This window comes from Ylistrum balloti, unplaced genomic scaffold (genome assembly GCF_031769215.1).
Source record: "Ylistrum balloti isolate Yb309-2 unplaced genomic scaffold, AGI_CSIRO_Ybal_v1 Utg370992, whole genome shotgun sequence".
Lineage (NCBI taxonomy): Eukaryota > Metazoa > Mollusca > Bivalvia > Pectinida > Pectinidae > Ylistrum > Ylistrum balloti.
This window is the reverse complement of record NW_026782555.1, coordinates 706,664-720,300: the sequence shown is the minus strand read 5'-3', so window position 1 is coordinate 720,300 and position 13,637 is coordinate 706,664. Positions and strand designations below refer to the sequence as shown.

The following is a 13,637-nucleotide window of genomic DNA, read 5'->3' as shown; positions in this document are numbered from 1 at the left end:
TCACAATGTCAAAATCATCATTCTTATAGACATAAATCTGAATCATAGACTGGTAGTTATTTGCTTATGACATAATGAAGCAAAATTAGCTGAAACGAAATGAAAAGCTATCAGACTACACGTCAGCCATCAAAAATACATGATAATGTAAAAACTGCACGTAAAATTTGAAATACGTTCCCTTGAAAGTGATCAATGTAATAATATGATTACTCAATTTCAGTGATGCTGGATCAATCAATGATTCTATTACCGCTCAAGTATGACAAAACAGTGAAATGGTTTATACACATTAATAAAATACAATACAGCGTCTGAGTTAGTAAGTTAATATCATTAAACAAATCATAGCTAATGATAGTGCAACATCACTTAGAACATTTTGATTCTAAAATCATTTTGAAGATTCACTATGATATGTTTATTAGGGTTTTTTACCTACTGGTGAAAAGACCTATTGTTCTTGGTCTGTTATTGCATCCTTAGATATTTGCAGAATTAGCTGATAATTAAACTTAAGAGAGTTGTGAAGGTACTAAGTCTGCTAAGCAAGTCTCTTAAAAAATCATTCCTTTCAAAGAAGTGTGGAAAGCGATCATCAAGACTATTTAAAGAATCAGCCAATCAGGTTGGAGTAGTGATTAAATATGCATGGTATTCACCATTGATCGGACTTGAGTAAGGGGATTATGTATTAAGTTTACCAAACAAGTCTCATCAAAATTCATTTGTTCGTTTAAAAGACAACATGCTGAAAGCATTCAGTAAGAGTGCTGAAAGATATCAGCCAATCAGGTCAAAGCAGCCTCATTAAATATGCACGAATTTGTCATTATTCCAAACTGAACAAGGAATTAAGGTAATAAGTCTATCAAACAAGATTTGTCATTCCCTCAAAATAATGTACAGAAAGCATTCCCATAAAGTGATTAAAGAAATTAGTCAATCAGGCCACGGCAGCCTCATTAATTATGCGCGGAATTCGCCGTTAATCAAACATGAACAAGATATTAAGGTAACAAGTGTACCAACTAAGTTTCATCAAAATCCGGCCAGACCTTCAAAAGATATCATGCGGAAAGCAGCATCCGGACGGAAGGACGGACGGACGGAACCCATTTGAATATCCCCCGCCAACTTTTTTAAGCGCGGATAATATTTTTGGCGAATTCAGAAAGATCATTTCAGTGAGTTATAATTTAAATGCTTGTGTTTTCCATTTAAAATTTACTCGTGATGGCAGTTTGACAGTGTCGCACTATATATAGCGAATACATACATCTGTATGAGTTAATGTCCTATCACAATAATTAAATTGTTGGCTGGATTACTTATTTTAATAAGATGTCCATAGGGACTGTATCGCTCACCTGGTGTAGAGTTCTGAAATTTCTTAAATTAATCTAAAGAAAAAAGTATTTAAAACATTTGTATCTATTTCCTTGTTAAAGACTTGTCCCTCCTCACAAAGGGGGTTGTATGCACTGTTTCACAAAACTTCACCAAGGACGTCTTCAGTTCCAACACAATAAGGGTTGTACAGAATTTGCTCTATTTTCACTATTTGGCCCCGCACCTCATGCCCCAGATGGATACTTCAGGCCAAAAGTAGTTAAAATCTGTTCCGTCGATCATGACTAGTAGCGATCTATGGAAAAAGTTGACAGACGATGCTATATCTACATCCCACTTGGTCCATCATCGCAGGTGAGCTAAATATTGAAATCATTATTTGGTTCATTTGTAACTATATTTATTTCTATGGGATAACATGGGTTACGTCCCCTTAGCGCTTACCGAGTCGTAGGCACTCGAGCGCACAGGTAGAATGGGTTCAGTCATGGATGAGTGATTTTATCAGACTTAAACTCGGAGAACGGTGCAGCTATGGTTATAACATGTCGAATCCGTTATAGCATAAATATCCATGTTCAAAATCTTAAACAAAAATAACCAAATTCAATGTTGTTTTTTTTTTTAAAAAATCATAGTGTTACAATGCAGGTCAACAATATCTTATGAATAAAAACATCACATTTTATTACATGAGTGCGTATGGTCAGTTATTCCGAAGGACACGCCAGTAAAACCTCAACTGAGAACCCCCGTGGTTTTCCTGGATTTGTGTGAACTATAGCCTTCTCTTTCATGAGCTAATTTCTCATCGTCTGACTCAATGTCCTGTATGAGTTCACACATTACTACTGTCAGTATAAGAAGATTTGGTCATGGGCGTATAATAAAGACACCTCTGGATTTGATTTAAAACAAATAAAACTGCAAGAAGATCTAGAATTTGAAAATGCATTTAAACAACAGAACAATTGATTATTACTGTAGCAATTAAAATTTGAAGATTAATAACTGAAAACTCTTGATCAAGGATTCGGATTGGACGGGATCAACAACATCTGCCGTTAACTATATCTTAAAGTAACTAATTACACTAGGGAAAGAAGTACAATGATTAGAAATTGATTAACCACAACATTTAAAAAAGACATTTTCTCATTACTGCATGTGGTAATGCTTCTATCCAATATAAATACAAAGTACAGAGCAAATCTCGAATTCATTGAACTCATACATTTTATTTCTCATTGGATAAGTCAGGTCATTTATGTAACTGACTTATCGAATTAGAAATAAAATGTACGAATGAAATAAAATTCATTTGCTTGGTTTTTGCAACATCAATCCATGTTCTGTACGATTTGTATTATGGAATAGTTTTGAATTGAAATACTGTATCTATTATAGTTAATTAGTGTTGCTGTCTTTGTATACCATTTTTCTCAAAAATAGATAAATAAAAAAATTTAAAAAAAATAAAAAAAAATAAAAATAAAGACTCTTAATAAATCTTTTCAAAACCAACAAATTGATCTCGTTTTTGTGACAAGTATTTTCTGTTTACTTAGATTCTTTTAAAATCAAAACGCGAGTTTGTGCTATTCACAACTGAAATATCATCATACATCGAAGAAAATAATTTGTAAATCTTTGACGCTAAAAATGTAATTAATTTTCCGCGTGCCAATTTCATTGTCGAATCAATACATCTGTACTAGTTATAGATATATATTGATAGTAACAATGCAGTTACATTGTATATCTACCAGTAAAGAAACTACTAAAATTTTTCGATACTTCATAAGTTTTTATTCCAAATTTTTTAACGTTTCTCAAACATTTTAATCGGCTAAATACTGTTCTTATCGAGTTTTAATGCTTTCATTTTCACGGACTATAATTGTAAAAAAAAAAAAAAAACACACACACACACACGTCGAAATCCATTGGAAAAATTCCGATGAGAATAAGCAGTGCTCTGATTGGCCAAATATAAGATATTTTAAAAAAGAAATTTTATGAATGAAGTTAGTAGTTCGAAAAATTCTAGCTAGATATCTTCATGACTCAAATCACATTGAGATAGTAAAGGTAACTGCAAAGAACAACAACGACAAATTAGACAGAACAATAATTTGGATATACCGCATCATCTGTGTGTATACTGCAGGAAGAGAGTGTGTTTGAAATAAATGCATACAGTACAATACAGTAGCATACAATGTGTTTTTACCTATTACGGCTAGTCCTCCATCAAATAAACATTCTATAAAAAAGGCTAACCGGGTTTTCATTGATTAAGGTTAATGTACACAATTTTCTGTGTTCAGCGGTTTTTTTTTTAAAATTACAACATATCAAAGAATTCAAGTGTTCCTGCTGTACGGCGAACCTGTATTTTTGTGGATTTGAAACTTAGTTTCATCTATGTGCTCTGTTATTGTGTCATGTGTACGCTTGGATCGCACGACTCAGTGCTCTGCGCTTATAAGGCGTTTAAATGACGGCGATCTTCAAGGGCGCAGGCCATCCTCGTGGCTAGGATGTCGCGTTTACTTCATACTGGCTTTTCTGTTAGAACATCGCTGACGATATTAAAACGGTCACAAGGACATCGAATATGTGGGCATATACATTTGCAAGGTAAGCATTTCGATCTCATTAGCTGATAGCTGCAATGGTGAAACTTAACGAATGAGGACGGGTATTATATTAGACGCATATCACCAGTGCTCGGACACAAAACATAGTTTTTTGCTGTTTAAAAATGAACAGTTGTCAAGATTTCACTAATTGTCGTGTGAACTTAGAAGAGATAAGTCATTAACATTTTCAGCTAGAATCGCATGCAGTTGTTGGTAAATTATCAGTATTTGGTCCACTCGTACTAATAAACTTCATACGCAATTACTGATGTCATTTTATCGGCTTAGCGAAACGACGTAATTTTTTTCATGGTCACTAAATTGTCCGTTCGAGATATCTCACTGAGAGTGAACTGATATTCTTTTTCTTTAATTTTGTATATGAATCACTATATAACTAATCCCTTTTGGGATTCCTTAGTGGACTTATTCATATTGGATGTTTGACAATTTCCCTCGTGAATTTGGATTCCTCCTTGGGACTCATTTATAATTTCCCTCGTCAATTTGTATTCCCCCCTTGGGACTCATTTATATCGGACGTTTGACAATTTCCCTCGTCAAATTGGATTCCTCCTTGGGACTCATTTATATAGGACGTTTGATAATGTCCCTTGTCGACTTGGATTCCCCCTTGGGACTCATTTATATTGGACATTTGACAATGTCCCTCGTCAACTTGGATTCTTTCTTGGATGCATTTGTAATGGACGTTTGACAATCTACCTCGTAGATTTGGATTCCTCCTTGGTACTCGATTATATTTGAAGTTTAATGATGTTCCTCGTCAAATGTGCAATATAAATTTGTTCCAAGAAGGAATTCCAAAAAAGATCGCTCAATATCCTGCCCTAAACTGTCATCACACTTCATCAAAATATCAGATTTCAGTTAGTTGGACACTCATCTGGTAACAAAGATCAGACACTGAGTCTTTATAATTAGCTTCAAAAAACACCTTTACATGACATGTACACTGTGTTAAAAGTAATTATTCACTGACTTACTTATGGTCTATTTATATTCCTTATGTTATGCTGTCAAAAATCACTGCTCAGATCTAAAACTCCTTGTACACAGTTTAAATGAGGTTGACATATTGATTTATGTAAATGGAAATGGCTAGTGATATTTAGTAAGCAAGGCACTGATTGTTTTTGACTAATAATTGCCTTTTCCATATTTTTATTCTTTTTGATACAACAAATTGTGGATATTTCTTTAGCATTGGACTTACCTGGTACATTATTATTAAACTAACCCGAAACTTGTGATCTGGATGAAAGTATTTCACATTGGTACATTCTAATGGCTTTGTGGCATTTGAACATGATACAAATGCTTCAATAACCACATTTATGCATATCACTGGAATATTTCTCAGTCTATTTTTAGACATACTGTAGGCGTACTGTTTCAATAGATAAGAAGGAATTGCAATATCAGATGCTGTTGGTACAGATTGATGTATTGTTATTTTACTGCAGCCCTAGTGTTTAAATTTGAAGAAAGATAATGTTTTTATCAAGAAATGGAACTGCTTGGGTTATTTTTTGTAGAGATATAGATATTGCAAATCTTAAAATTTTTCACTATAGTTGTCTTGATAAATCAAGTTCTGTGTCCTGTACTCATAGAATTTTTATGGGACTCGCAGAACTTCTGCAAAAACTTAAATTTTACATTATGGGGCCCATTGTTTTTAGCATTAAAGTTGATGACTCATTAAAATAAACTGTAAACTGATCTGTGCTCTTTCTTCTGTTATAGTGATATACCACAATATTAGTCTAGTTGATAATTCTGCTAACCAGCAGTCCCCTGTGTTAGATGAGTACCCCAAAACTCAAAGCAGAAACTAAGTTCGTGATCCACCACACACAAATATACCCAGTAATGCCAATGGTGTGTTTACCAGGTATTTATTATAAATTGTCTAGTCATTAATTTGCATATCTCTCTTAGTAGTTACTTGCAGGTAACAAATTTCTTTTTCTATTTTAGATGTTGATAGAAAAAAGAAATCGAGCAATGTCAGCTCACGTAATTTTTCCGAATATGTGGATAAGGTAAGTAACTAATTATTAACTTTGTATTAACTTTGGCCAAAAAATGTCTGATTCTTGTTTCTCATAGAAAAAAAATAAGGGTAAGTAGGTAGGGAATTTAGGGTTGAATAGACCCATTGCTATCATGTTCATGATTGTTATGCAAGCAAAACAGCAATGTCCTCACATTTCATATTGTTACATCATTCATGTCACTCAAGCCTTACTATCATCAATGTCACAACCGTTTTTTTGGTGACACTTGAAATCCTATTTGCCTTATAGCTATTATAAGCTTCTTGTCTAATTACTAGTGAACTTATGACATCTCACTCATACCAACACACAGACCTGTACGATACTACCAACATTTCACTCAAACCAACACACAGACCTGTATCATACTATCAACATCTCACTCATACCAACACACAGACCTGTACGATATTACCAACATCTCACTCAAACCAACACACAGACCTGTATCATACTATCAACATCTCACTCATACCAACACACAGACCTGTACGATACTACCAACATCTCACTCAAACCAACACACAGACCTGTATCATGCTACCAACACCTCACTCAAACCAACACACAGACCTGTACGATACTACCAACATCTCACTCAAACCAACACACAGACCTGTATCATACTATCAACATCTCACTCAAACCAACACACAGACCTGTATCATGCTACCAACAACACACAGACCTCTCACTCTCATAAACCAACACACAGACCTGTATCATGCTACCAACACCTCACTCAAACCAACACACAGACCTGTACGATACTACCAACATTTCACTCAAACCAACACACAGACCTGTATCATACTATCAACATCTCACTCAAACCAACACACAGACCTGTATCATGCTACCAACACCTCACTCAAACCAACACACAGACCTGTATGATACTACCAACATCTCTCTCAAACCAACACACAGACCTGTATCATGCTACCAACATCTCACTCAAACCAACACACAGACCTGTATCATGCTACCAACACCTCACTCAAACCAACACACAGACCTGTATCATACTATCAACATCTCACTCAAACCAACACACAGACCTGTATCATGCTACCAACACCTCACTCAAACCAACACACAGACCTGTATGATACTACCAACATCTCTCTCAAACCAACACACAGACCTGTACGATACTACCAACATCTCACTCAAACCAACACACAGACCTGTATCATACTATCAACATCTCACTCAAACCAACACACAGACCTGTATCATGCTACCAACACCTCACTCAAACCAACACACAGACCTGTATCATGCTACCAACACCTCACTCAAACCAACACACAGACCTGTATCATGCTGCCAACACCTCACTCAAACCAACACACAGACCTGTATCATGCTACCAACACCTCACTCAAACCAACACACAGACCTGTACGATACTACCAACATCTCACTCAAACCAACACACAGACCTGTATCATGCTATCAACATCTCACTCAAACCAACACACAGACCTGTACGATACTACCAACATTTCACTCAAACCAACACACAGACCTGTATCATACTATCAACATCTCACTCAAACCAACACACAGACCTGTATCATGCTACCAACACCTCACTCAAACCAACACACAGACCTGTATCATGCTACCAACACCTCACTCAAACCAACACACAGACCTGTACGATACTACCAACATTTCACTCAAACCAACACACAGACCTGTATCATACTATCAACATCTCACTCAAACCAACACACAGACCTGTATCATGCTACCAACACCTCACTCAAACCAACACACAGACCTGTATCATGCTACCAACACCTCACTCAAACCAACACACAGACCTGTATCATGCTACCAACACCTCACTCAAACCAACACACAGACCTGTATCATGCTACCAACACCTCACTCAAACCAACACACAGACCTGTACGATACTACCAACATCTCACTCAAACCAACACACAGACCTGTATAATATTATCAATTCTTCACATTTTAGTACTGCTAATTTTTTAATTTTATTTTCAAAGCCATCCAGGAGTGATGAAAATAAAAAGACCGATAAACTTCCAGGGATAGCCTTGTTAGAAAACCTGGCAGACAGTAGCATTTCTGTCACATCAAGAGACAGCCAGAAAAAGAGAACCCATTGGACAAAAGAACATCTTACATTAATGACTAGAATAGAAAAGTCAGCATTTGTTCCTAAGAAAGCTAAGAATTTAACTGTAGACAGCTTTAAGGATGTTCCAAAACAGACGTCTTTAAAGACACTGCTCAATGAACTTGAAGACCTTGACATCGCAAGTATACTGAATGAACTGTCCAAATCAGGCAAAGTAAGTAAACTTCAAAACTGAAGTCTTTTTATGCCCCGAGATCTAAAGATCACGACATATTGTTTTTGTGTTGTCTGCTTGTTTGTTTGTCTGTCTGTCTGTCTGTTGTCAACTTTAACTTTGCCCATTACTATTGCACTGTAAGAGGTAGGCTTTCATATTTGACATGTGTTTTCGTTGTGATCAAACCTTGCCAGTTTTACAAACATTTTCACCACATTGAAGGTGACCTCATATCTACATTTGAAAAATTTAAATATCGGCCATAAGTAAAAAAAAATTGTTACCACAATGAAGATATAAGTATTTCACAAAAGTGTAAATGCAATTAGCACATGTAAGGCATGTACAGTTTTAATGTCCCACTTCAGAATTTTGTTGCAACTAGGTCATAGTGTTTCATAAACACAATTTATTTTCTTGCATTCAGCCCTTGTTTGATAATAACCCACCCGCATCTTCTGCCATTTCAGAAGAAACACCCAACAAATGCTATATGTTTTGATGAACCTTCCTCTCTAATTATTGGCTTTTCCTTGGTCTCTTGGGCTTATTGCAAGAGAAATGTTGGCATATAAACATATAAGCTTTTGCAACAGTGTTGTGCAATTATGGTGTCTCTGAACTGTATCGTTTACATTTTAAACTTCTTCTCAAGTTCTACCAGTGGTATTGGGCTGTAACTGGCTTGAAATGATAATGAGATGGTTGTGACCAAGTTTTGTTGTTTTCAGGATAGTCTGAAATCCAGTATGTCTGCTCTGGCCGCCATCATGAAAAACACATTTAAAACTTCTCAATTTCTCCTGGTTCCATTGAACTAAAAATTGGTGGGAATCTTAAAAAAGGCAAACCAACTATGTTTAATATTCTGCTATGGCATGTATTTTGTAATGTAATTGGGCGAGCATGGTTTCACAGAACAATATTCATTTTAAACTTTCTATGAAGTTCCACCGGAGAGATTGAGCTGAAGCTTACATGAAATGTTGACCAGGCAGTTCTGGCTAAGGGTTGTTATTTTTCAGTTCCTTTTATAATCCAATGTCTGCAAGGCATTCGTTTTGATGAAATTTTTTTAAAAACTTCTTCTCAAGTTCCACTGGAGAGATTTAGATGAATTTTGTGAGAATGTATAGAAAGTGAAATGAGGAGTGTTTCTTTACCTGTACTACTTGTAAAAATTCTAATATACATTTATGTTGTCTTGTTCCAGACACTTGAAGCTGTAGACATCTTGTTCAATTATCTCCACATCTGTAACAAGTTAGACGATGCACAAAAGCCAGAGCAACTTTATGATGTTGATATATTCAACTGTATTCACCGTGCTCTTGCCAAAGAGGTTAGTATTTATATATATAGGTCTGACAAAATAAGATGCCTTGTGATTTTGTTAAAATTTTGTGTCATGAACATGTTTTTGCTTGCATTAAAACAAGGATCATGAAACTTGATGTATACATTGGTCATATTAACAGAATGTGCAGTGTACCAATTCAGGGTTTCAACCTGTAACAGTCACATTTGCTGTGTTCTATAGATCTGGTTGATGTTTGAGGCTGTCACATTTGCTGTGTTCTATAGATCTAGTTGATGTTTGTGGCTGTCACATTTGCTGTGTTCTATAGATCTAGTTGATGTTTGTGGCTGTCACATTTGCTGTGTTCTATAGATCTGGTTGATGTTTGTGGCTGTCACATTTGCTGTGTTCTATAGATCTGGTCGATGTTTGTGGCTGTCACTTTGCTGTGTTCTATAGATCTGGTTGATGTTTGTGGCTGTCACATTTGCTGTGTTCTATAGATCTAGTTGATGTTTGTGGCTGTCACATTTGCTGTGTTCTATAGATCTAGTTGATGTTTGTGGCTGTCATATGACAGTGTTTTATAGATATAGTTATGACAAAGTGTTTAAAACCAGTTTCAAAGCTTGGATTGCACTTGCTAATTAAAAAACAAATGCACCATACTTGCTTGGAACTCACTGGTCCATACAGGAAATTGGGACAATCTATTGTTCGGGGAACAAATGGCATCAAAAGCTGGCTTGTAGGATAGTGACAATATTTTTCATAAGGATATTAACCAAAAAGTGTTGTTATATCTTTACTTTCTATTGTTTTCTATAGTAAATAGTGTGGAGTGTACTAGCACTGATGTACATAGTGTATTTTTTATCTGAAAAAGAGGATCGATTCCTTACCATCTCTTGTAATACTTATGTCAGTGCTAGTTACTGCTGTTAGATTTTGTCTCACTGAAGGAAGTTATGTTCTGTGGTCGTTCGTTTTTGACATTCAGACCATATTACTACATTAACACCTACCTGTGTGCAGCCTTATGACTATTGTTTCAGGGAAACATTATGTGGATGGAACAGATTCTGACTTGGATGACAGACCAGACTGTAACTCCTACCTTACAAACATATGCACACTTTCTCGAGTGTTATGGACGCAGTTCAGAAGATGATGCCCATCATAGCAAGATACTCGACATTATCCACCAGTTACAAGCAGAGGTGAGACATTGATATGAATCACTCAGTGATTTAAACTTTAATTTATTGAATATTTTGCAGCATCATCTTAATGGGAGACTTCAATTGTGACAATAATAGATTACCAAATGCATTGTCATTCATAAAGTACACTAACCAGCAGTATATCAAGTCACCTTTCCATCATTTGTAGTTATTTAGACAATTTCCACAACAGAGACATTCACCTCCTAAAATCGGGCACCATCTTTAAGTATTACACAGGCAACATTGCCATTTATGCAAACTTAGATAAATTTTACTTATTTATAGTATCTGTGACCTATATTTGCACTGCAAAAGACACAAAAAAGAACTCTTACAAGAGGTGATGTTTATGAACTATCACACGTTTCCATACTTTTACCCTGTCATACAAATTTGAGGCAGTGTAATGCCTTAGTATATCTCAATATTCTGTCACAAACAACCTAGATCGACATAGTCATCACCATATCAAAAGAAAAGGGTGCAACTAATACGTGGATCACATGGAAAACATTGATAGTTAAAAAGGACTTTGCTGCATTTATACTAGTGCAATTTATGATCTGAAAGATATATAGATACTTGGTGTTGATCAACCTAGATCGACAGTCATCACCATATCAAAAGAAAAAAAGTGACAAATTAGCAGCTCGCAAAATCACAAAATTAATAAAGTTTTTGTAATATCCAAATTTTTGATAAACCCAACAAAAATAGTACAAATTAATTGTCATTTTTCAGGTCCATCACTTCAACCTAAACATAATTTTGCTGTATTTTTGTTCATTATAAGCATTCTATATTATAGTGTTACACATATCCCTTTGTGGCATGCCGATCAGGACACAGCTTAAACTTGATCTTGTCTTGGGATCTTCTCAACTGATTAGGTTTATGTCATAAAAGCAATCACAGTCTGTTATTATGTATATGTTTACGGAAACATTTGATTTGTAGGTGGAATAAGTGATTGATGTTCCCTCAATGTTGAATAAAATGACATTTCATACTGATTTGTTTTATTGTATTGTAGGGTCTTGTATTGGAAGACTTATATAACAACTGCACTTACATATCGGATGAGTGGACCTATGTCAGAAAGGTGAGGAGGTTTGTCACATGTAACTGATTCATGTGCTCATTTCATCTCCCTAGACCAAAAAATATTTCATATATAGATAGCGTAATTGTTATCATTATTCAATAATATATGGATAGTATGATATTAAGTCTTGTATGGCATAATTCTATTGCTTATCAAAGAAATCTCTAATTAACGGTTTGTCTATTGTAATCACATGATGGATCTTTCTCAAATTTCATATGTAGGTTCCCTTTGGTCGTTCATTGTACCTTTTTGATTTTGAGACTGATCAGAAAAAGAAATGGGTGACAGACGGCCATCTTGGATTTTAAGAATAAAAGTTTGTTATTGCTATTTTTTGAGAATAATTGGATGGAACTTTCTCAAATTTCATAAGTTAGTTCCCATTTGTCCCTTGTTCTGCCTTTTAGATTTTGAAAATGAGTAGAACAACAAAATGGCCAAGAGGCCACATCTTAGATCTTGCCCAATAAAATTTATGATCACTATTTTTTGAGAGGTACTGCATGGATCCCTCTTGAAGTTCATATGTAGGTTCCCTTTGGTCGTTCATTGTACCTTTTTGATTTTGAGACTGATCAGAAAAACAAATGGGTGACAGACGGCCATCTTGGATTTCAACAATGAAAGTTTGTTATTGCAATATCTTCAATGGAATGTTAAAATTTCATAAAAAGTTAAGAGCAAAACCAGAAGAGAGAAGAGAAGAATTCCAACTTTTAAAGAACAAATAAATATCCAATAATGGTGGTTGCCAAGATCCTTCTGGGACCTCTTGTTTAAATTTTACAACAACTGCAAAACAAGTTATTTCAACTTACACTAATCTCTCTGATTGGCTTGCATGTAAGCACATGAGGGTCTTTCTGTGGGAGAAAACTAAAGTAACCCATGTGGTCAGACAGGTGACCCTTTTCTTTTTGTGTTGGTTCCTGGAATCGAACCAAGGATCAAGAGTAAATGGCGAGTGCATTGCCACTGCATCTATTGACTAAGTTGAAAAATTTAAATTTGTTAAAATACTTATTGAAATTGTATGTAAGTTTTGATTCTTGTGTAGAGATCAGAACTAAAGTCATTGTTATGATATGTTTTTTCAGGCAGTAGAAACTGTGATACCAAACTTTAAACCCCGCCTAATTCCTGAGAAGCGTCCTTATAACAATCCTCTACTGTCTCACCTGGACACAGCAGAAGCTAAAAAGGTATGGATGATACGCTCTTTGTTTTAATAGTATGATATTGTTCATGGTTTTTTATGCTCTCTAAAGGAAGAGCATATAGTTCTTGCTTTTTCCGTCCTTCCATATCATCCAGCGTCCATCCATATCATCCAGCGTCCATCCATATCATCCAGCGTCCATGCGGTATCCATTCGGCATCAACTTTTCACTTCAAACAACTTCTCATCAGTAACAGAAAGGCCCACGGTACTGATATTGGACCTGTAACATAATTGTCCCCTAGATTGCTGAGAAAAAGGGCTACCAAGTATGTTCAAATGAATGACCTTGACTCACTTTCAAGGTCAAATATTTGAAAATCTTTTAATGAATGACCTTGACCCAAAACCTTAGATATTGAA

General features: G+C 35.4%; 1 protein-coding gene across 1 annotated transcript in view; it reads left to right on the top strand.

Annotated features, from left to right (window-relative positions):
• The first annotated feature begins 3,896 nt into the window (after positions 1 to 3,896).
• LOC132559899 (DNA-directed RNA polymerase, mitochondrial-like) overlaps positions 3,897 to 13,637 on the top strand; it is a 49,043-nt gene continuing 39,302 nt past the window's right edge. The window contains exons 1-7 of the mRNA XM_060224529.1: positions 3,897 to 3,996; positions 6,003 to 6,067; positions 8,110 to 8,418; positions 9,635 to 9,763; positions 10,777 to 10,941; positions 11,981 to 12,049; positions 13,153 to 13,257. Of these exons, the coding sequence (XP_060080512.1) occupies positions 3,897 to 3,996; positions 6,003 to 6,067; positions 8,110 to 8,418; positions 9,635 to 9,763; positions 10,777 to 10,941; positions 11,981 to 12,049; positions 13,153 to 13,257 (942 nt within the window). The remainder of the gene's footprint in view (positions 3,997 to 6,002; positions 6,068 to 8,109; positions 8,419 to 9,634; positions 9,764 to 10,776; positions 10,942 to 11,980; positions 12,050 to 13,152; positions 13,258 to 13,637) is intronic.